The sequence below is a fragment of the Odocoileus virginianus genome, chromosome 17, assembly GCF_023699985.2.
Source record: "Odocoileus virginianus isolate 20LAN1187 ecotype Illinois chromosome 17, Ovbor_1.2, whole genome shotgun sequence".
NCBI classification, from domain to species: Eukaryota; Metazoa; Chordata; class Mammalia; order Artiodactyla; family Cervidae; genus Odocoileus; species Odocoileus virginianus.
The window spans coordinates 45,572,167-45,595,925 of NC_069690.1; the positions used below are offsets into that span (position 1 = coordinate 45,572,167).

At 47.3% G+C, this 23,759-nt stretch overlaps 1 protein-coding gene across 8 annotated transcripts; it reads right to left on the minus strand.

The window, feature by feature from the left end:
* Positions 1-10,763: 10,763 nt before the first annotated feature.
* Positions 10,764-22,304, minus strand: CD300LG (CD300 molecule like family member g). Of its 8 annotated transcripts, none has more exons than XM_070479691.1 (7): positions 22,157-22,302; positions 20,936-21,262; positions 19,912-20,173; positions 18,953-19,065; positions 16,815-16,867; positions 16,611-16,740; positions 13,157-13,240 (listed from the first exon to the last, which is right to left on the minus strand). In XM_070479691.1, the coding sequence occupies exons 1-6, from the start codon at positions 22,197-22,199 to the stop codon at positions 16,642-16,644; spliced, it is 897 nt and encodes a 298-aa protein (XP_070335792.1). In that variant the 5' UTR covers positions 22,200-22,302; the 3' UTR covers positions 13,157-13,240; positions 16,611-16,641. The 8 variants fall into 8 exon arrangements, with proteins under 8 accessions (XP_020744617.2, XP_020744621.2, XP_020744620.2 ...); XM_070479692.1 differs by lacking the exon at positions 13,157-13,240 and adding an exon at positions 13,248-16,514; XM_020888958.2 differs by lacking the exon at positions 16,611-16,740 and having other exon boundaries at positions 10,764-13,240; positions 22,157-22,304.
* Positions 22,305-23,759: the final 1,455 nt, after the last annotated feature.

Here is a 23,759-nt window from a genome sequence, read left to right on the forward strand (position 1 = left end):
CAGTGGCAATGTGATAAAAAGGACAACACGGTGACTTTCTTATTAAAGAAAATTCATTCCTCTCAAAGAACTGCCGTTTTGGAAATTCTTTGGTTGTCCAGAGAATCTGCTTGCAGTGCAGGAGACCCGAATTCAATCCCTGGGTCGCGAAGATCCCCTGGAGAAGGAAATGGCAACCCATCCTGGTATCCTTGCCTGGAAAATCCCATGGACCAGAGGAGCCTGGTGGGCTGCAGTCCACGGGGTCACAAAGAGTTGAGCGTGACCGAGCGACTAGCACTTCACTGGTTGTCCAGTGATTAGGACTCGGTGCTCTCACTGCCAAGGGTCTGGGCTCAACCCCTGGTGGGAGAATTAAGATCCCACCAGCCTCATTGTGTGTCCAGAGAAACAACAACAACAACACAAACTGCCCTTTGTCCCAAGATTCTCTCTCCTCTCCCTACTCTTTGGAGTTAAAATGGTCTTCCTTTTATAAAAGGGCTCTGACATTAGAATTTTTTTTTTTTAGAAGTTCGTCCACCAGGAAAGTCCCTAGAGTTATTTTCTTATTTCTGAATGCTTAAGTTGATAATGTATATTTTGGAAGTTTTGCTGATCTGTGAAATCTCAAAGTTTGAATTAGATCCCTTGCTAGGTTTAGTTATACAGGTGTCCTGAATTTTGTTGAGTATTTTGCCCTGGGGTTGCTATTGTGAACAAGATTTTTTACCCCCTATTATATCTTCTAATAAATTATCCAGTTCCTTTAAAAATTATAGCATGAACTTTAAGTCCAGTGGTCACCCATTATCTGTGGGGGATACATTCCAAGACCCCCAGTGGATGCCTGCAACCATGATAGTATTGAACCCTATATATACTGTTTTTTCCCATATATACTTACCTATGGTAAAGTTCAAGTTATAAATTAGACATAGTAAGCAATCAAGAACAACAATAATAAATTAAAATGATTTTAACCGTATACTGTAATAAATGTCCATTCTGATTCTGTAGATCTTGGGTGGGACCAGAGATTTTGCATATCTAAACAGTTCCTGGTCATGCCTGTATGCTGCTCTTCATGGAACACATGTGAATTAGCAAGTGTTCAAAGCAGAGGGTCTCAAACTCAGTTGCATGTTAAAAACCACTTTGGGAAGTTGTACTCATCCTAATGGGCCTCTCAGGTGGCACAGTGGTAAAGACCTTGCCTGCCAATGCAGGAGACACAGATTTGATTCCTGGTTTGGGAAGATCCCCCAGAGAAGGAAATGGCAGCCCATTCCAGTGTTCTTGCCTGGGAAATCCCATGGACAGAGGGCTATAGTCCATGGAGTTGCAAAAGAGTCGGATAGAACTTAGTGACTAAACAACAACAACTGTAATAAAAGCTATGTGAATGTGATCTCTCATATACACAAAATATCTTATTGTGTGAATGTAATGCCTTTTCCATCTTAACTGAACACTTATCACGCAGTGTGGCCATAACTTTTGCACTTTGAGGTGCGAGAGCAAAGCTAAAACAAATTTCTTTTTCCTTCTTCACAATCTCTGGGATAGAAGGTTCATTCTTACTATAGATCTTAGCAACCACAGTGTTTGATTTTTTTTCTTTCCTTTTAAAGTTGAGCACATTTACCTTTTCACTTAAAGGGGGTATTAATGTTTTACAGCTTCTCTGTGGCAAACCTAAATAACCAGCATCACTTCTCTGGTGCTTTGGGGTGATTTTGAGGAAAAAAAACACAAGCAATGTAGTAGCAAGACAGTCGATCTAATTTAGAGGGCTACTTAGTGACTAGCAGCCAAGATACTCTGGGACTGTCATCATCACTCTCCTCAAAATGGCATGCAATTGAAAGCTTCAAGATTGTTTATTTCTGGAGCTTCCCATTTAATATTTTTGGACTATGGTTGACCACAGGTAATCAAAACCATGGATAAGGTTGGGGTGGATGTATTCATTCAACAACCATCTACTGAGCACCATTGATCAAGGCAGGGTCCCTACATCCAGAGGCCCAGAGTCTAAGGGAGTAGATAGCAAGAAGGTCCTGATTAACACTCTGTAATGAGAAGCTATTATGGGAGCACCAAGAAATGGCTACTCAATCAACCCTTGGGGGCATCAAAAAGCATATCCAAGAGGTGCTGATGCTGGAGAGAACTCTCAAACATACAGGGATGTTTAATAAGTGAATGAATGAATGAATGCTTGTTGCACACTGGAAAAGGATAGGTATTTTGGTATATTTGATATTGAATTTCTTCTACTCCAGAATCCTGGCTCTGAGTATGTGTGCACATATGTGAGGGGAGGGTGGTGGTCATGGAGTCTTTGCTTAAGGCACCGATCACTGATTCCCCTCTACCTTCCAGTCACAAATGTCCCAGTTAGGAAGGGAGTGTCCCGCCCCTCAGTTCATCAGCCCACCCTGGTTTGGGGCCAGACACGCAGACTTCCTGGATTAAGATACTGCCCCTCTTACTGCCTGTTGGAGTTAAGGTGTGTCTCTATATACTTACTTAATGCAGAAGATAAAGCTGTGTTCTAAGAGAGACACAGCGGGAAGAAATGAGACTACCCATAAGCCAACCTCTGAAATGTTACACTGCCTTCAGCTCTCATTTCTTCTCTGCTACATGGGCTCCTGGGCCAGTGGATCCACAGCCTCAGTTACCTTGCGTGCTTCAGTTACACTTTAAGACTCCCAAACCCTATCTGCTACAGCTCATGAGACATATCTCCACATACACGAACTTCTTTTTCTTTTTTCGGCTGTGCCACGTGGCATGTGGGAACTTACTTCTCCGACCAGGGATTGTACTCATGCCCCCTGCATTGAGAGTGTGGCATCTTGACCACTGGACCTCCAGGAAAGCTCCTGGAAGAACTGTAGAATTTCTAAGTCCCTTAGAAAATTTCTAAGACCCAAAGCCACAGTTTCAAGTGACTGCTGTTCATTTTCTCTGTGACCCTCCAAGAACCCCATCGACACCATCTGGACATTGTGGCCATTGTTTATATGGTTCCTGGCCTCCCTATAACTAAGAGTTCCTGAGGGCAGAGGCCAAGCTTTCTTGTCCTTTGGCACAAGGCCTTAGTATATACAATTATAATCAAGCATAAACTATTTTCTTTGAACAAATAAAAACAATAGGCTGACATCTGTAGACATTTTCTTCCCTTAAATATTTATGAGTTGGGCAATGATCTCTGTCCTTCTGAACAGGAAAGGGTTTTATAACATGCAGTGTGATGTCTCTCTTTTACAGGGAGGATGTAGACCCGGGGTGTGTAAGTTCTGAATTCTGAAACTGGTTAGGAACAGAGGCTTCATTCTTTTTATTACCACTAACTTAATCAAACGTCAGCATAAATTCATGAAGAAGGACCTAGAGACACCTTGAAGTTTGACCTTTCTGGGACAACACAAAAGGATAAAGGTAAATTTGGCCCAAATCAGGTAAACTTTAAAGACACACACAAACACTCCCAGCTACATCCCCACACCTGGGAGGGGTCCAGTCAACTACAGAGATGTTTCAATCTACTTGTTCATTTCAATAATGACTGTAATAGTTATGAGTAACAATAGCCATTTTCAGGACTTCAGCCATGAGTGAATTAGAAAAATTATTCTAGGCTAAGGAATCAAGCAGAAAAGCTATCAGGAAGTGAGCCCTCGGAAAGTGTGTGGACAGTTGCCAGAAGATGGAGTTGACGATTAAGAGGGTTCATTGAACCCACTTAACCAAGGACGTCTTTCAGTTGGCAGGAGTCCAGCTCGCGGGAGCAGCAGAATGTCCTCAAAAAATGCCATCCTGGAGCCACAGTGCACTGTGGGAACCAGATATGCCAGCTGTGAGGCATGAGTGTACACCTCTGACCGCCGTCCCCAACCAAGGAATAGGCAGTATTTGGTGTTTGTATTTGTCTCCTCTCTCATTTCATGTGCAAGTCTTGGCACAGTGCCTGACAATTTCACAAATAATCTGAGTGTTTCAGCCTGCTCCCACCCATTTTTATTTTTATCAGGGCTTCGTTTCCCTTCCAGAAAGAGATCTTCCTTTCTCTCTCTGTTTCCCATAAACCTGCCCTCACGCTGTGTAGTATTAGTACTCAAGTGTTAGTCTGTGGACCATTTCACTGAACAAAAGGCAAGTTTATCATTAAACTGAATAGATCTACTTTTAAGGATTATCCTTTACTGTGATGTGGTGATTGTGAATTTTATTTCATCACACACTGATGTTAAGAAACACCCCATTATTTTTCTAACCTGAATGAAATCTTTCCCTGAATCCCTGCTCATCAGAGTGAAAAGAAATGAGATCTCCACCCTATTTTGGAGAGTTTCTTCACTTTCCTAGAGTTGCACAAAAATTAAAGGACCTTACGAGGTGCCTGGAAAATGAGAGTCAGGGTTTTAGTTCAGGAGGAGTGAACAAGGTACCTAGTGCTTTTATTTACTTATTTTATTTAATTTTTAAATTTTAGAATGCTCTTTGACACTTACAGGGCATGGCTAAGGCACGTTCACAAGCATTTGTTAGAAGTTATGTACAAAACAAATTCTCTTGGGACTTCCCTGATGGTCCAGTGGTAAAGAATCCCCCTTCTAATGCATTGGACTTGGGTTCAATCCCTGGTATGGGAACTAAGAACTAAGATCCCACATGCCTCGGGGCAACTAAGCCCACATGCTACGATGAAGACCCAGCACAGCAAACAAAAACAACCTCCTCTCACCCTCCGGCTGCTCTTCTTTCCCTTTGTACTTGCTGCTACAGACCAGTCCCTCTGTATCTTCACAGGATTCCCCAGTGGCTCAGTGGTCAAGAACCTGCCGGCAATGCAGGAGAGGCAGATTTGATTTCTGGGTTGGCAAGATCCCCTGGAGGAGGAAATGGCAACTCATTCCAGTATTCTTGCCTGGGAAATCCCATTGACAGAAGAGCCTGGCAGGCTACAGTCCAAGGGGTCACAAGGAGTCAGACACGACTGATCATGTACACTCATGCATGTATCTTCATATCTACAAATCCTCAGTTGTTTTGAAAATGCAGACAATGTTTTAGGGATCTGCTTCAACATATGAACTAAGCTTCTATGCACTAAATCACTCAGACGTCAAAACTCAGGGGAACCTTGTGCTTTTAAACAATGAGATCCAATGTGAAACAATTTTTATTGCATTGCTGGGATTTGTGGGAAGGGAAATCTCAAAGAGGCCACAAAACAAAACAGCCCTCTTAGGCATGGTGAATGGACAGGAAAGGTGGAGTTGTGCTAAAGGCAAATGCCAATATTAGCATCACATTTGGTAAGTTAGATATTAACCCAGGGTCAAGGTAAGGCAACCTAAGATTCTGATACGTTAGGGACCTGGTCCCATGCTGCTATCCTATTCTGGACCCCTCTGGACAGAAGCAAATGCAAATTGTTTTTGGAAGAAAGTATCCTCAATTTCAGTCTCTATATTTTCCATAGATTCATCCAAACACAAGCTTACAACGTGAGATCACAAAACACAGAGAAACAGACCACCATAAGCAACAGTCAACATAAACTCTGTTTATAGGCCCAAGGACTTCTGATATTAGGCACAAAATGTAAACTAAACACATGTGTGTAAATGTTTAATGAAATAAAAGATGACACTATAAAAATTAACAAGCAACAAGACACTAGAATGGTAAGTTTTGAAGGAGAACCATCCAGAACTTATAGAAATAAAAAAATACAATGATTAAAACAAGAACTAATTGGAGGGAGCTAACAGCAAATCAAACACAACTGAAAAGAGATGGGTGAATAAAAAAGCTGCTCCCTTAAGTATGGTCCTTGGATTAGCAGCATCATCACCCTGGGAACTTGTTAGAAATGCAGACTCTCAGGCCCTATCCAGAACTACTGAATCAAATTTGAGTTTTAGGGACTTCCCTAGTGGTCCAGTGGCTAAGACTCCACACTCCCAGTGCAGGGGTCCCAGATTCAATCCCTGGTCCGGGAACTAGATTCCACATGCCACAGGTAAGAGCTCACATGCCGCAACTTAAAATTCTGTGTGCCCCAGTGGAGATCGAAGATCCTGAGTGCTGCAAACTGAAAGCCAGTGTAGCCAAACAAATATACTTTTTTAAGGAGATTTAACAAGATTCCTTGGTAATTAATAGGCATTTTCAAGTTTAAGAAGTACTAAATTAGAAGATAGAGCTGAAAAAAATAGAATGAATAACAGAGAGATAAGAAGGGAAATATGAGAGGGTAAAAGCAGGTATAAAGGTAAGGTCTAAAAATTTTTTATCCTGATCAATGGAGACATTAAAAAAATGAAGTACAGATAAATATTTGAAGATAAATATTTTTCCAGAACAGATGAAATATATGAACCCAGAGATATAAGGATTTGTACCAAACAAGAAAAATTTGGGGACCCTGGTGGTCCCTGGCTAAGGCTCTGAGCTCCCAGTGCAGGGGGCCCGGGTTCGATCCTTGGTCAGGGAACTAGAGCCCACATGTCACAGCTAAAAAGATCCTGCATACCACAAGAAAGATCCCGGGTGCTGCAGCTAAGACCCAGCTCAGCCAAATAAATAAGTAAATATACATATTTTAAAATTTGAAGTTTGCGGCCAGGAGTAAAACTTCAAGACACCAAAAGAAGTAGAAAAGCAGTCTGAGAAAAAAAATAGCACATTACTCAGTCTGACAGCAGCAACACTTACAGCTAGAAAACAAAACAATAGTATTTCCAGAATGCCGAGAGAAAATGGCTGTAAAGCTAGGATTGTATACCCAACAAAATCCTTCCAAGAATTTTGATAAAGTAGAGTTTTTCAGATAAAAACTGACAGACTTTACCATTTACATGATGTTTTAAAAAGAAAAGCTAATATGTAAGAATCCAAGTTAATGTTGTCTATGTAAAACAGCAATGAGTAATAATGTCTAGTTTGTACCTTTCCACAAAGAGAATTCTAGGCCCAGATGTCTTCACTGATGATTTCTACCAAACATATAAAACATTTACCAATTCTACGTAAACTCTTCCAGAAAATTGAAGATGAGGGACCACTTCTCAGCATCAGTTCAGTTCAGCTCAGTCACTCAGTCGTGTGACTCTTTGCGACCCCATGAACTACAGCATGCCAGGCCTCCCTGTCCATAACCAACTCAAACCCATGTCCACCCAAACCCATGTCCATTGAGTCGGTGATGCCATCCAACCATCTCATCCTCTGTTGTCCCCTTCTTCTCCTCCCTTCAATCTTGCCCAGCATTAGGGTCTTTTCAAATGAGTCAGCTCTTTGCATCAGGTGGCCAAAGTATTGGAGTTTCAGCTTTAGCATCAGTCCTTCCAATGAACACCCAGGACTGATCTCCTTTAGGATTGACCTGTTGCTTCCTGACCTGCATACAGATTTCTCAAGAGGAAGGTCAGGTGGTCTGGTATTCCCATCTCTTTCAGAATTTTCCACAGTTTATTGTGATCCACACAGTCCAAGGCTTTGGCATAGTCAATAAAGCAGAAATAGATGTTTTTCTGGAACTCTCTTGCTTTTTTGATGATCCAGTGGATGTTGGCAATTTGATCTCTGTTTCCTCTGCCTTTTCTAAAACCAGCTTGAACATCTGGAAGTTCACGGTTCACATATTGCTGAATCCTGGCTTGAAGAATTTTGAGCATTACCCTGATACCAAAACCAGGTAGAGATCTTAACAAGAAAAGAAAATTACATACCAGTATTGACCAAGTCAAGTTAAACTCAGGTTGGTTTAATTTTAGAAAATCAAAGAATAGAGATATATTTATAGACTAAAAGAGAAAACAGAAAAAACATATAGTCATCTCAATAGTTATGGAAAAATCATTGATAAAATCAACATCAGTTTTTTTAAAAAAATTAATTTTTATTTGAAAGATAATTACTTTACAATATTCTGATGGTTTCTGTTATACATCAACATGAATTAGCCACAGGCATACCTATGTCCCCTCCCTCTTAAACTTCCCTCCCACCTCCTTCCCCAACCCACCCCTCTAAGTTGTCACAGAACACTCACTGGCTTTGGATTCCCTGCATAACATCAATTTCTGATTTAAAAAAAAAAACCTCAGTAAGCTAGGACTAGAAGGGAATTTTCTCAACCCAATAAAGGGCTTCTATGAAAAGTATATATATTATATGTGTTTTTTTCAGACTCTTTTCCATTCTAGACTATTACAAGATACTGAACGCTGTATAGTTCCCTGTTACACTGTGAATCCTTGTTATCTCTTTTCTATATAGTAGTGTGTATCTGTTAATCCCAAATTCCTAATTTATCTCTCCTCATCCTTCCCCTTTTGTAACAAAAGATTATAGAAAATCTCTTCAGTAGTCTTCAATGGATTAGGATCACAGCATCTAAATCTTTGTAGAAGGGTAGTTTAGGGAAGGACCTAAATCTTAAATCATTTATTTTCACCATCAATAATCTTTTTGGTGTTAAAATATTTCTCTGAAAGAAACAAATGAGATGATAAAGGATAGGTTATTATTACAGTTAATGCCCCAATTATACAAAACAGAACATGAGCCATGTTGATGTTCCCCTAATCTTTACCCCTCAGCAGGTTCCCAGGCTGGAAACTCTTCCTCTCAGGATGGGTGAACAGTGGCTTGTTCCAATTCAGCTTGTTGAGGTGAAGATTTGGGTGTACAAATATAAAACCAAGGTATATCAAGATGAGGGACTGCAGAGTGACAGCTGGTGAGGAGCTGGACTTCCTCCCCTGCCCAGGCTGGCTCTGTGACAGTGCTGGGAGCTAGAACAGAGTGGCAGGGTCTGTGAAGGATGCTCAAGTTTCTAATAAATCCATAGAAACTTGGAATCTTGAGGATGTCAATCCTAGGCTACCTTGGAGAGTTTTACCTCTGAAAGACATAAAGTCTGGGACTTCCCTGGCAGTCCAGTGGCTAAGAGTCTAAGCTCCCAATGCAGGAAGCCCAAGTTTGATTCTTGGTCAGGGAACTAGATCCCACATGCCTCAACTAAGAGTTTGCATGCCACAACTAAAACCCAGTGCGGCCAAATAAATAAATAACTATTTAAAAGACATAAAGTCTCTTTAGTGGGCACATTGTCTGAAAATGGGCAAGGGGTGGGCCTGGGATGACTTGGCTGACCACTCTGAGTCCCCCCCCCCAAAGCTCTGGCTGCTGTAGGTGACAGGTTGAGAGGACGGGAAGTTTCTTTCCCTCCTGAGAAGCCACTGTTCTCACCAGCCTCTAGCTGAGGAATTTTTCATGGGGGGAGCCTGCTTTGAAGGAACTTTTGAGGTCTCTCTGAGACCATCTGTAACTTACTGCTTCCTATCTCCCCCAATATTTGGGCACACACTGTGCCAGGATCCTGGGCAGAATCCCCAGAGCTCAGACCTGGGGCTCCCTTTCCACTTGGAAAAGGTAAATGTGCTCCCCATGTGACCCCCCCCACCCCCACCCTGCACTGGCTGCCACTTTCTGGTGAGTTTCCTTAGCGTCTTAAGATGGGCTCCACCTTGCCCAGCCCACTAGGCCCTCACTTCTGGGTCCTTATAAATGGTTTCTTCTCCCACAGCCACAGGGGCAGGGGTGGAGGCTGTTGAGGACTTTGAGAAATGCTGAAATTGGTTCTACCATTTCTGAAAGCTGTTCAGCGGTGAGTATCAGTAATTTCAAAAATATTTATGCCTTCTGATCTGGCACGTCCACATATGCAGATCCTTCTGAAAGAAATCTCCAAATGCAGACAAAGCAGTGTGCAAAGATTCACCACACTTATTTATAACAGCAAAAATAGAAACAAGTATCTAGTGAGAGAGAACTGAAATAAACTGACATGAAATATTATGCAGCCGATAAACTTTATGTTTGTGAAAACCTTATGCAAAAACATGAATGCTTAATGATATAATAATAAAGTGTGAAAAACCAGATATAAAATTGTATAACAAAATAATTTGTAAAAACACATCAGCAAGTGACGTGGAGAAAAAAAACTGGAAAGAAACAATAAAATGCAGTAACGACGGTCTCTGGGTAGCCGTGAGACAATGAGTGATACGTTTTTTCCTTTTTATCCTCCGTATTTCTAGGTTTTGTATACTGAGCAGCTCCTGGTTCATTTTTCAAAGAAAATAGAAAAAGGAAAAAAAATGGTAGTTCTGTTACTTTACCTCCCCTTCCCTCATTCCAGGGGACCAAATTCAGGGTCACTTTCAGGTTCCCCTTAGGGTCCTGTCCTGTCCCCTCCCTCGCCTTTATTAGTTTATTTTAGATATTTTAATTAATTAATTAGGCTGCACTGGATCTTAGTTGGGACATTTGGGATCTAGTTCCCTGACTGGGGATCAAACCCAGGCCCCCAGCATTGGGAGCACAGACCCTTAGTCACTGGACCACCAGGGAAGTCCCCCTCCTCCCTGTTAGATATCCACCTCCACCTGCACTCGGTGTCTTCCTACCCACCTTCCCAGCTGCCAGAACCCACAGGCAATCAATCCTTTCTTGACAAGGAAGGAGTCAAGACTTTTTCCATCCTCCTTCCAAAGCCTGGAATGCATGCTGAGTAGGAAGACTGATTCTGGACCCATGCAACAGTGAACAGTAGCTTGCAGTAAGCAGCAGCCAGCAGCAGCTGGCTTAGTTCCCTGACCAGGAGTCCTAACTGCTAGACCACTGGGCCTAAATCCCCAGTCCTTGCCTGCCTTGACAAGAAAGAAATCTGAAGAGGAGGCAGAAGGTAAAGAGAAAAGTAAACATTTATTGGAAGAGCAGAGTACATGCAGAAAGAAGCATGGGTGAACTCCGAGTCTTGAGAGCCGTGCCTTTGGGAAGTTTAATAAAGAGGCAGTTATCCAGGTCTTTGTCTTCCCTCTGGTCAACTGTCTTGTTTTGTCCCCCTGGCTAATTTGTCTCAGGACCCTCCTCTAGGTGAGCATGCACCCCTCAGCCAAGATGGATTCCAGCCCAGAGGTCTATGGGGTGACCTCCCTTACTTTTGCCTCCCTTGCCCCATTCAGATTCAGATTCAGTTCAGTCACTCAGTTGTGAGTGACTCTTCGTGACCCCATGGACTGCAGCACGCCAGGCTTCCCTGTCCATCACCAACTCCCGGAGCTTGCTCAAACTCATGTCCATCAAGTCGGTGATGCCACCTAACCATCTCATCCTCTGTCTGTCCCCTTCTGCTCCTGCCTTCAATCTTGCCCAGCATCAGGGTCTTTTCCAATGAGTTAGTTCTTTGCATCAGGTGGCCAAAGTATTGGAGTTTCAGCTTCAGCATCAGTCCTTCCAGTGAATATTCAGGACTGATTTCCTTTAGGATGGACTGGTTGGATATCTTTGCAGTCCAACGGACTCTCAAGAGTCTTCTCCAACACCACAGGTCAAAAGCATCAATTCTTCAGCGCTCAGCTTTCTTTATAGTCCAACTCTCACATCCATACACGACTACTGAAAAAACCATAGCCTTGACTAGACGGACCTTTGTTGACAAAGTAAGGTCTCTGCTTTTTAATATGCTGTCTAGATTGGTCATAGCTTTTCTTCTAAGGAGCAAGCATCTTTTAATTTCATGGTTGCAGTTACCATCTGCAGTGATTTTGGAGACCCCCAAAATAAAGTCTGTCACTGTTTCCATTGTTTCCCCAAATATTTTCCATGAAGTGATAGGACTGGATGCCATGATCTTGGTTTTCTGAATGTTGAGTTTTAAGCCAACTTTTTCACTCTCTTCTTTCACTTTCATCAAGAGGCTCTTTAGTTCTTTGCTTTCTGTCATAAGGGTGGTGTCATCTGCATATCTGAGGTTAAAGAAGGGGGAATATGGGATCTCTTGATCTTTTGCTCCAACAAGGTTTAGTTCCTCTTTGTTCTTGCCAAGACTGCTATCTTGAAGTGTCCACATGAGACAAATCCTGGCTATTTACCCCGTTTCTATTGTTACTTCCATTTCGGAGAGCAAACAGGAGGCTAACTATAAATGCCTAACCTGGAGCCCACCTCTCTCCTGTCTCAGGAAATGCAAACAGGAGGCTAGTTGAAAGTGTCCGGCCTGAAGCCCATTTTTTTCTCGCCCCCAAAAAATCTAAATAGGAGGAGGCCAGTTGTAAATGCCTAGCCTGGAGCCCATCTATCTCCTACCTCAAGATCAGATAGACAACCACTCTGGCCAGTCTTGGGCTTGGCCTTTCTGATGTGCACTTGACCTGAGCCTAGACTCAGGCAGGTCCAGGAAAGCCCCTGGCTGGGCCATGGTGTGGTGGGCAGAGCAGGCCCTATAGGGGGTAGGGGGAGACTCCACACACCAAGCGTCGACTCTCTAAGCTGGAGGGACCTATGAGCTCAACCAGCCCACTGGTACTCAAACACCAGTGTTAGAATCACCAGTGCACTTGGAAGAAATGCATAGTCCCAGGCCCAGCCTCAGAGATGGTTTTGGTAGTTTATTTCCTTCTTTTTTTCGGCTGTACCATGCCAGTGCCCCTTGCAGTGGAAGCATGGAGTCCTAATTACTGGGCCACCAGTGAAATTCTGGTTTGGGCAGCTCTTGATGGGGCCCCAGAATCATCTTTTTAACCAGCTTCCTGAAGGACTGGAATGCAGGTGGTTCACAATTGGCTTTGAGAAATCAGGTTCCAGGCTAACCCTGCAGGCTCCCTCCTCCTCACCAGCTTATGTGGGAGAACTCAGCCCTGAGTCTGAGGATGGAAGAAAGGAGGAGAAGGTGGGGTCTGGAAGGGGAGTTAGGAGGGGCCTGTGACTGGGCACCCAGGCCCAGGGGACCCCCCATAGCAGATACAAACTTCGACCAGATCCCCTGAGCCCCGCCTGACCCCTTGAAGGTCCAGTGACTGTGTGCTTTGCCCAAGGATGTGACCATCTTGGGGAAGTCCCAGTCTCCAGCTGGAACTGTGAGGCCACCACATCAGGCTCCAGGGCTAATGAAGCCTTCAGGGTCAGCTGAGATGGGCAGGAGGAAAGCTTGGGGAGGGTGGGGGAGAGACCTGGACTCTGGCAGGAGGTTTCTGAAGTCATAGCAGAAAGCTTGTCCAAGTTAGTGCAGGTTCAGCTCTTCCAGAGATTCAAGGAGGGTGTTCGGTGGCTAGACTGAGCTGAACTTTGAAAAGCCTGGCTCGTCCCCAGACATAGGGAGGGTAGAGGCTCGGGTCATGTCTCCCTCAGGGTCCCGCCAAGAGGCTTTGTCGTCCTCTGAAGTCTGTAAAGACAACAGTGTGGGGTGAAAATCAGAGCCCAGCTGAGGGATCTCCAGGCAGCTACTGGGCCCACTCTGGCCTTTCCCACAAGCTCTGGGCCTCTGTCCACGTAACAGACGTAGGACTAACCACTCCTTCTCCCCAGGAACCCCCGGGCTTTGTTTCACAGCCCCCACTTCCCCATTCCCTGGGGGAGCATCCTTATGGCCTCAGACCCGGTTCTGACTGCAGATGTGGGAATCCTGCCAGCCCAGAACTCTTTAAGCTGTCACTCCCACCAAGCTACTCAAGAATTTTTCTGGGTCAGAAAAAAAAAGAGGCTGTCAAGTCAGGAGCCCTGGCTTCCCGGGTGAAATGGCCAAGACTCCGGTTATGGTGGGGGCGGTGGGTGGACGCTGAGAGCAGGGCCCTCCCCCACTTCCCTGCATTGTCAGAGTGGAGCCAGGCTAGGCGGCTCCAGGCCCCCGGAGCCCTCTGTCCACACCTGGCTCAGTCACCGGATGTCCGTGTTGGGGCCGGCGGAGGGCTCGGGGCTAGCAGAAGGCCCAGTGGGTTCTGCAAGCTTGATCACAGCGGACTCCGGGACCCAGCTGTTCCCCAGAGCCTGAATAACAGATTCAGTCAGAACAGCCTGTTCTCGGCCGCAGGGATGGGCTGAAAGCTGGAGCAGCAGGAGGGACAGGCAGCGGGGTGGGCTAGGAGTCAGAGTCCTTACGGCCAATTTACTATGTCTCAGTGTGACCCTGGGTGAGCCATCTAACTTCTCTGGGGCCCCATTTCCCAAGCTGTAAAACAGGGAGTGAAATATTCCCCTTAGGAAAATAATAAACATTTCTGATAATGTTTTATCACACTCAACAACTGGCAACTCCTGCAATGATTAATTTGTTTCCATGATTGTTATTTCTCTCCTTGAAGCAGGAAGACTGTGCAGGCTGCAGGCTTTTTGTCATAGGCCTGAGACAGCCAAGTTGGACACTTCAAAGACTCACCAAATAACACACAGCACAGGAAAAGATTCTTTAGGAATCATCCATCTGAGCAACGCCTCCTTGATCAGATGAGAAAGCCGAGGCCCAGGGAGGAAAGACGGGTAGTCTAGAACGAGTGAGGCAGCCCATCTCCTGACACTCAGCTGCTCCCATGGGTCCTCAGGTCTGAGTGCTGGGGCCCTCGACCGCTCACTCTCTTGCCCAGCAGCTGGGCAGAGCAGAGGCTGGAGCTGGCCGAGGCCCCCAGCCACTTCTCCTAAGGGTACAGCTGCCCTGAGTTGGATCAGCTGCCCTGAGCAGATCCCACGGTCTGATGGGCACTGAAGCCAAGGAAAGAAGCTCCCACTTCCTGCATAACTATGAGATGGCTCATCTCACTTGTTCTAACCACAGTCCTGAGAGATGAGAAAACCGAGGCTCAGAGAGGTGATGTCACTCGCCAGACATCACACAGCAGGTGTGTGGCTGAGCCGGGCCTTGAACTTGTGACTATTTGACCTCAGATCCAAGCTCTTTCCTTACTTGTGACTATTTGACCTCAGATCCAAGCTCTTTCCTTATGCTATGCATAGTGGCAGGGCCTCATGCACACTTCTCTGAGTGATAGTGTCTCTTGTCTACTAACTGGGCCCTGGCTTTGAGCAATACCCTAGCTGTGGGGGGTGGGGGTAGAGGTGGACGCGTGAGCCCCCTCTAGTGACACCTGCAGGCAGATGGCGACAAGGTAAGAGTCAGGACAGAGTTTCTCAGGTGAGATGTGACTAGGGGGAATGAGGGCCTGAAGGCGTGGGGGAGGGGGACAGAGATGTCACAAATGCTGTCATTCGTGGCCCTTGTCCGCCCCAGCCCTGCCTGTGGGGAGGACATGGCAGAAATGGGCTGGACCAGAGAGCCCCCGAGGTCACTTCCATTTCTCATGAATCCCATGCCGACAGCTTTGGGATTCGGTCAAAACCCAGCCACTGCTGACCACTGACCATCAACAGCTGCAGAAATGTCACCTACTCAGGGGTGACCGAATTTGAGGAAAGAGCTTCAGGGGGGCAGAGACCAAACCACATATGTAGCTGTGGCCAGGACCACTGCCCTCTGCCCCAGGAGCATCTGCATCTCTCAGTGGTCCCTCTGCCCACACGGTGGACCCTGGGCTATTCCAGCAAGCATGGAGGCATTTTCTGGATTGTATTATACAAGAGCTATATGAGCCTCTATTTCTGCATAGCATGTGTGCTAAGTCGCTTCAGTTGTGTCCAACTCTATGCAACCCTATGGACTATAGCCTGTCAGTCTCCTCTGTCCATGGAATTCTCTAGGTAAGAATACTGGAGTGGGTTGCTGTGTCCTCCTCCAGGGGATTTTCCTGACCCAGCGATTGAACTCATAGCTCTTATGTCTCCTATGCTGGCAGGTAGATTCTTTACCACTAGCGCCACCTGGGAAGCTTCTAGAAAAACAAGTAGTGAGGCAGCATGGAGATTCTCCCTCCAGCCCAGCCTCTTTTTCTGAGTTGGGGAGGGGCGAGCCCCGGGATATAGAGCCAGGAGGAGAGTCCTGGCGGTGGCCATGTCAGCCCCTGCATCCGTCTCCATGACCTCTCTCTCACTCCCATCCACCCTGTTGGTCTTGTTGAGCTTCCTGAGACAACAACAGCTGCTTCCTAAGCAAAGGACAGCCCAGTACCCCATCCCACCGCAGGCCCTCCTGGGGGGATCCGCCCTGAGTCTTTTGTCCTTGCTGGCGCCAGGAAAGAAGGCAATGGCAGTCCCCCCTTTCTGCTCTAGTGTTTAAGGGAATCAGAGTGGAGGCATCTCAGTAAACAGAGAAGGAAGGAGAGATCAGGTGGGGTGGGGTGGGGGAGGCAGGTGGGGCTGCTATCTTCTAAGGGGTGACCTTCTCTGTAGGGTGCTGATGTGGAAAGTGGGGGGTCTCTCCTTGCAGGGATCAAGGAGGGGCCTGGCAGCCGGTAGCCTCTCTCCAGGAAAGTGGGCACAGGGACCCCCCCACCCCATTCTTCCTGCCCCTGGCCCCTCAGTCTGAACATCAGGGTAGCACACCGCCTTGGTCTCAGAACCAAGGAAAGCTCAGAGAAGGGTGCTCTGGAAAGAGGAGAAATGGGGGTCGAGAGCTCTGGAGCCAATCGCCGCCTGGGCAAGATGTTTTCCCTCTCTGGGCCTCAGTGCCCGCTTCTGCAAAAGGAGACTAGCATCTATTGGTAGTCATATTCCAGTGTGCTGTCGGAATCCCCCAGGGCTGTGTTTAAAATTCAGGTTCCTGGCCCCAACCCCTAGAGGATTTGGTTGAGACTGGTGTAGAAGAGAATGTTTCTAATAGGCCCCCACCCTCACCCCCACCCCCAGGTGTTTTGAAAGGGAGTTTGTACCAAACTTAGAGAAAGGCTGGGTTAGATGATCTCAAAGACCTGCTGTGGATCCAGCTCCAATGTTCTCTTGATGCCATAAGGAGAGGGATGAGAACGGGGCCTTAGGCCAGAAGCAGACAACTGCTGGCACCTAATGGGAAGTCAGGGTGAGTCTTGACTTCCGGTCTCAGGGGCATCTGAGCTTGGGCCTGCCTCCTTCCTTACCAAGTGGGAGAGATGGACCTTGTCCTTCTTCTGTGTCTCTGAGGCCAGCTGAGCTGAAAGAGACAGGAAGGAGCACCTTGAAGCCGGAGCTGCTCCCCCAGAGATGGACGGCCCCTTGCACCTGGGGCTTGCCAGGCAGGAAGATTCGGCAGAGAAGCCCAACCCCTTGGCAGTGACCCTGACTTTTGAGATTGGTACATGGAAATCCCCATGTGTGGGCCAGAAACTGGCTAGGGAAGTGATTCTGTGTGCTCAGGTCATTGCTTCTTAAACCTCAATATGTGTATAGGAAATTTTATTAAAACACAGATTCTAATTCAGTAGGTTGAGGTTGGGGCCCTAGAGTCTGAATTTCTACCAGGCTACCAGGGGATGCCACTGCTGCCAGCTGGGGACTGCAATTTGAGAGGCAAGGGGCTATGAGGCTCTGAGGTTGTGATTGGAATGTTTTCACCCCGTGGGCTCTTCCCAACTCCTCTGAGTGGGTCTAGGGACATGGGCAGAGTTGACATTTCTTCCTGGGGGTCACACAAGGAGGAGGTGGGTGGCAGGCCCATCGTTTCCCACCACGGCCACTTGCACTGGCACAACATTGCCAGTTTGCAAACTTGGCTTCCTGGCTGTACTACTTCCCAGCTATACCAAGGGCAAACTGCTTAACCACTCTGTGCCTCAGTTTCTTGCCCTGTAAAATGGGGGTATTTGTAGGTATTGTAATGCGTGCATGCTAAGTTGCTTCAGTCATACCTTGACTCTTTGCGGCCATATGGACTGTAGCCTACCAGGCTCCTCTGTCCATGGCATTCTCCGGGCAAGAATATTGGAGTGGGTTGCCAAGCCCTCCTCCAGGGGATATTCTTGACCCAGGGATCAAACTCGTGACTTCTGCAGCTCCTGCACGGCAGGCGGATTCTTTACCACTGAGCCACCAGGGAAGCCCAGGTTTTGTAATAAGCCGTTCCGAACTCCACCGTATTGAGATTAAAGGAGATAAAAACAACATAAGCCACACCACAGTGCCTGGCACAGAAATCTCCCAGTACTGTTATTTTAGTTAAACCTGGTTTATCTGTGCCATCCACCTCAGGAGCTACATATGGCCACCACTGGAAATGTGACTACTTTCAATTATACTGGGTTTCAAAGACGCTATGAAAAACTGAATGTAGAATATATATAATTAGTATTTTATATCGATTCCATGTTGAAATGATAAAGTTTTGGATATATCATGTTAAATAAAGTTTATTATTAGAATTAACCACTAGTTTCTTCTTTTTTATATGTGACTATGAGGGAAATCTTTTAAAAATTTATTTGATCTAAAATTTTATTTATTTAAAAATTTATTCATTTCTCATTGTAGGATAACTGCTATACAATATTGTGCTGGTTTCTGCCATATATCAGCATGAATCAGGTACGCATATGTCCCCTCCCCCTTGAACCTTGCTCCCACCGCCCACCCCATTCCACTCCTCAAGGTTGTCACAGAGCCCTGGCTTGATTTCCCTGAGTCATGCAGCAAATTCACACTGGCTATCTATTTTACATATGATAGTGTATATATTTCCATGCTACTCAGTCAGGGAATTTTAAACCACATATGTGGCTTGTATTCTATTTCTGTAGGCCATATATCTGGGGAGACTCAAGGAAGTTAGGTAACTTGCCCAAGGCCACACAGCTAAAAAATGGCAGAGCTGGGAATTTGAAGCTAAGTCTTGAAAGGGGCTGAGCATCTCTAGAGACCCAGGAGCAGGTGTAGGGCCTCAAGATACATCCTGTTCAAGCACTCCAGCCAGCACTCCACCCTGCAGTCAGTCCTCACACAAGGTCAGAACCTGCAGAGACTGGACATGGATGGGTTCATGGGATCAACAGGGAGCGACGTGGCTGATGAGCTTGACTGGACAGATCAGAGCGAGATGAGAGCCCCCCAGTCTCTCACTCTCCCATTTGAATTGCTTGTGGACTGCCCTGTGGGTCCCTCAGAAAAGAGGAGCAGGGCTCCGGACGCCCATGTCTGAGATGCACACACTGAGCCCCACAAGGTCTCTCTGGGGTTGTGGGGGGATTGTGGGTCTCAGGGAGACCGCTGGCTGACAGCCCTTCACCCACCTGTCCACATGGCTCACCTTTTTCTCTCCACTGAAACACGAAGCTGCCGAGGGCGGCCAGGCCTGTGGCCAGCAGAAGGGCTAGCAGCACCAGGACCGGGGCCAAGATCCGGATCAGTGGGATGGACACCCTGTGGGTGAGATGGAAGGAGTCTGGTGGCTGTCACCAGATGTCAGTGACACACGGGGCATTCTTATTCTGAGTCCTGGTCACATCCCTCATCTCTCCCAAGGAGATCAGAGAGCACCAGGGACCACAACATCCGGTTAGTCCCAATGGAAGGGGCCTCAGACCCCCATCACCAACTCCAGGAGACACTTTCAGCAGGGTCTGAACCCATGAGCAGTTGCCTGGCTACCAGTAATGGAGTATGCGTGCGTGATCAGTCACTCAGTTGTGTCCAACTCTTTGTGACCCCATGGACTGTAACCTGCAAGGATCCTCTGTCCATGGGATTCTCCAGGCAAGAATACTGGAGTGGGTTGCCATGCCCTCCTCCAGGGGAACTTCCCGACCCAGGGATCGAACCCACATCTCTTATGTCTCCTGCATTGGCAGGCAGGTTCTTTACCACTAATGCCACCTGAGAAGCATAGTTTGTATATAACCCCCCAAGAGCCAATCCTTCCAGCTGGGAATCCAGTTGGGTAAGAAAAAATCATATTGTTTGGTTCCATGTTTCATGCTTGGTATAGGGCCCAGTGCAAAGTGTTCCGGTAAAAGCTGCTGGACTAGGGTGGCTTTCCCTAAAACTGGGCAGGGAGTGAGGTGGGGACTGGGGGCCATGGGGGCCTGCATGTCCAAGGCAACAGGGCTGCTGGCCCCTGTAGTGCTGGGTAGGGGGTGGGATGGTGCAGAATCTGCCCTTTGTGAGCAGCTGCAACCCAGAGGAAGGAGTAGTGGGTACTTATTGGCTCAGAGGCACCTTATAGTTTAGTGCTGACCCGAAAGCTGGCTTTGGTCACCTGAGGCTCACCTGGACTTGGAGCTGCTGCTGGGGACAAAACTGGGGTCCTTTGTTGAGGTAGAGTCCAATTGTGTGACCGGCTGGGAGATCCCTGCAGGAGGAGAGGTTGCTGGGTGAGGAGAGGTCCTTGCATATGGAGAGGTTGCTGGGTGAAGAGAGGCTCCTGCATACGGAGAGGTGGCTGGGTGAGGAGAGATCTTTGCAAATGGAGAAGCTGCTGGGTGGAGAGAGGTCCCTGTGAACGGAGAGGTTGCTGGGTGGAGAGAGGTCCCTGCATACGGAGAGGTTGCTGGGTGAGGAGAGATCCTTGCAAACGGAGAAGTTGCTGGGTGAAGAGAGGTCCCTGCGTACGGAGAGGCTGCTGTGTGCTTGGACAGGGAGGTCCCTGTGAACGGAGAGGCCTCAGCCTCTGTCTTCCCCACCTTGGCTGTGGTGACTGTCAGGAGGAGACCAGGAGAAGGTACAAGTCCAAAAGCAATGCCTCAGCACCTTTCCTGATCCTCGATTCCCAGCATCCTCAGACCTCTGACCCTTGACCCCTGAGCCCTAGTCTCCCTAGGACCAATTACTCAGAACCTCCCCAGCTACAGGGCACCCCAAACAGAGGTCTCAATGAAATTGTTTTGAGGACTTCCCTGGTGGTCCAGTGGTTAAAAATCTGCCTGTCAGTGCAGGGGACATGGGCTTGATCCCTGATCTGGAAAGATCCCACATGCCCTGGAGCAGCTAAGCCCTTGAGCCACAACTACTGGGCCCACACGCCTGTGCTCCACAACAAGGGAAGCCACTGAAATGAGAAGTGTAGTCAGAAGCCCGTGCTCACTGCAACTAGAGAAAGCCTGGGCACATCAATGAAGACCCAGCACAGCCAAAAAAAAAAAGAAGAAAGAAACTGTATTGAACAAACAGGTCACACCTCAGGAACACCCCTCTTTTGTGTTGCAGTCTGTCCTCTATTGTGGAGAGGTGCAATTCCCCTGCCCCCAACTCCATGACCCTGAATCCCTCCCAGGGAAGGAGGGATGTCTGTTACCTGGAAAGACAAGCAGAGAGACTGAGATAGTCTTATCGAAGCCCAGTCTTTTGACCCCACACCAGTACTTCCCCATGTCCTTCAGGGTGAGGTTCCTCAGGATAACCGTGAACCTATTCTCCCATGGGTTGTCGTGGACCGACACCCTTCCTTCCTGGCCGTATCCTCCAGAGAAGACAGTCTCAGTGCAGCGGGAGATGAAGATCCCGGCCTCGCGGCACCAGTATTTCGGGTTCTTCTTTAGCTCCTCCCCGTAGGTGCATTGCAGGGACACAGTGTCACCTTCAAAGCCACTGATCTCCTTCGGGTCCACCACCGATCCGTAACCTGAAACTGCAGCATGTGTGAAGGCTGGAATTCCCTGATTTAAGTCCCAAGGTCAAGACCAGAAGGTTTTCCTCAGTCACTCCCTTCCTGGGACAACCCTGGTAAGAGCTGGTACTCCACCCTGCCACCGAGGGACCTTGGGGCAGGGCTGTTACTGTTTCCCTACCTGGCGTATTGAAGGCTGGTGATGGGGAAACTCTAGATTCAGACAGCCGGGAGTCTGAATCCCAGCACAGCTGCTTAGTAGCTGCGTGATCCTGGGAAAACTGCTTGACCTCTCTGTTTTCTCACCTATAGATAATACGTTCTATGTCACTGAATTAAGATGCCATCATATTTAAGAGCTACCATGATTTCATGTAACATTAAAAAAAAAATCAATGGAAATGACATCAGTTACACATCCTAAATTTTATGTTAAAAATTTAAAAAAAAACAAAAAGAAAAGCAGGTTTGTGAATTGATGAAATGGAATAATTCTTCATCTCTCAGGGCTGTTGTGAGTGCTACAGCAGAAGTTCAAGAAATATTTGCTGAGTTTAAAAAAAAGAAATATTTGCTGAGTTTAGTATAAGGGGTGTCTTCTCAGCTCCCTGGCTGGCACCGAGTCAGGAAATGAAGACAGAAGAGGCAAAGCTACACTCACAGCCACTCAGCCATGAGGGGTCCAGGACCCACAGGTCTGGGGGAGGACCTGGCTCTCCGTTCCAGGAACAGCAAGTGGCCCCTCTGAGGGTTGAGGATGAGGAGTAGGGTGGGGGAAGCCTGGAAGGATCAGGCGGCCGGGCGGCGTCACAGCCACAGCGAATGTAGATTCAGGAGGTCCCTCTAGCAGACCCAGGGGGCGAGCCTGGAGATGAGCCCCACATCCCTCCACCCTCGCCCCCACCTCACCTGGGAGCACGAGGCAGCCCCATAACAGGAGGAGGGCCCGCATGGTGAGCGCCGGGCCGCTCGGGAGTGCGCGCCTGGGCAATCGGGAGCTCCTCTCCTGGCTGCCCGGGGCTTTCACTTCCTCCAGAGGCAGATGGAGACCAGGAAGGGAGGGGAGGGGCCGTGCGGGTCCTGGAGAGGGAGGAGGCGCCCCCGCGGTGCCCTCCACTGACCCTCAGCACGCGCCGACCGCACCCCTGAAAACCCACGGAGCGCTTCTCCCAAACTCTCGCACGAGATCTTAGCCATGCTCACCGCCTAGCACTCCACGGGGCCTGTGTGTAGAATTCAGGGAGTCCGTGAATCTGGGTGGGAAATAGTACATCTTTACTTTCACTAACCTTGAAGTAACATCTGTCTTTTCCTTAGGAGTCCTGTTTGCTGGGCTGTACTGTGCTTAGTCAGTCGTGTCCAACTCTTTGCGACCCCATGGACTGTAGCCCGCCAGGCTCCTCTGTCCGTGGGGATTCTGTGACTGTCACCAATTAAAAATCACAGACGCTAGCACTTCAACTTGTCACCGATAGCGTGAAATACTGTGTGTGCACCTCCCCGCTTAGGTATTAGGTCTGCCACTACGGTAAGTTATTTAAAGTGCTAATGAAAAAGCACATTTACTGTAGCACATTTACGTAATTATAAATATTTTAATAACCTCTTCAGTATTATCGGTTTTCTTTTAAACGTATATTTTGTTTTAGACGTTTAAAAGACCATTATTCTCAGACGTGGTGCATAAGTTTCAACAATGGCCCATGGGACAGAGGGCAGGGACTCAGAGGCAGTGCCCACGGCCCCTTGACCCCTTCGCTTCCCGAAGGGCGCGGTATCGCCCTCGGCCACTAGGCGGCGGTGCAGACGGAGGTGAGGGAAGCTGTCCGGCTGGGCCGAGCCGGGTACTTGGAGCCACCTGCAGGCCTCGAAGAAAGGCTGGGCTCCCCAGGAGCACTGAATTCTCTGGCATTTTAAAAAGTGAGCTCGAGGTTTCCCACGGTGGAACCGAATCCTTCTTGGGACAAAACAAACACGCACGCTGGAGGGAGTCCTGGCATATCGTTTTTCCAAAATAGCTCTGTTGGTTGTTTTTTCTGACTCCAGTCATACATGTTGTAAGCAAAATTTTACATAATGCAGAAATGTTAAAAAAAAAAAAAAAAGAAAAGAAAAAGAGAGAGAAGATTGGGAGTGTTTGTTATCCCCCCTCTTTTCTTAGAAAACCACTGTTAATATTTTGGCATATATATTTCCGTATGTACAGGTGGAAATTTTACCCACTTGCTGGGCTAATATTTGAAGCATCAATTAACTCAGTGGTTCTGGGAAGGGAGATTGTTGTGTGTGTGATTCTGGTGATGTGGGAGTTATGTTTTCTTTTCTTTTCTTTTTCATTGAGGTATAGTTGATTTGAGGGCTTCCCTGGTGGCTCAGTGGTAAAGAATCTGCTTGCCAATAGGTTCTTTGGTTTGGGAAGATCCCCTGAAAAAGGAAATGGCAACTCACTCCAGTACCCTTGCCTGGGAAATCCTATGGACAGAGGAGCCTGGTGGGCTATAGTCCATGGGCT

What these genes read in the sequence shown, in the direction of transcription:
- CD300LG (XM_020888958.2), bottom strand. Translation starts at nt 22,199, where the DNA reads ATGCGGGCCCTCCTCCTGTTATGGGGCTGCCTCGTGCTCCCAG. An exon ending in GGGCTGCCTCGTGCTCCCAG is followed by an intron (nt 21,263 to 22,156) that starts GTGAGGTGGGGG and finishes CTGCAGTTTCAG; the next exon opens with GTTACGGATCGGTGGTGGAC. An exon ending in GTTTCAGTGGAGAGAAAAAG is followed by an intron (nt 16,868 to 18,952) that starts GTGAGCCATGTG and finishes TGTCTCTTTCAG; the next exon opens with CTCAGCTGGCCTCAGAGACA.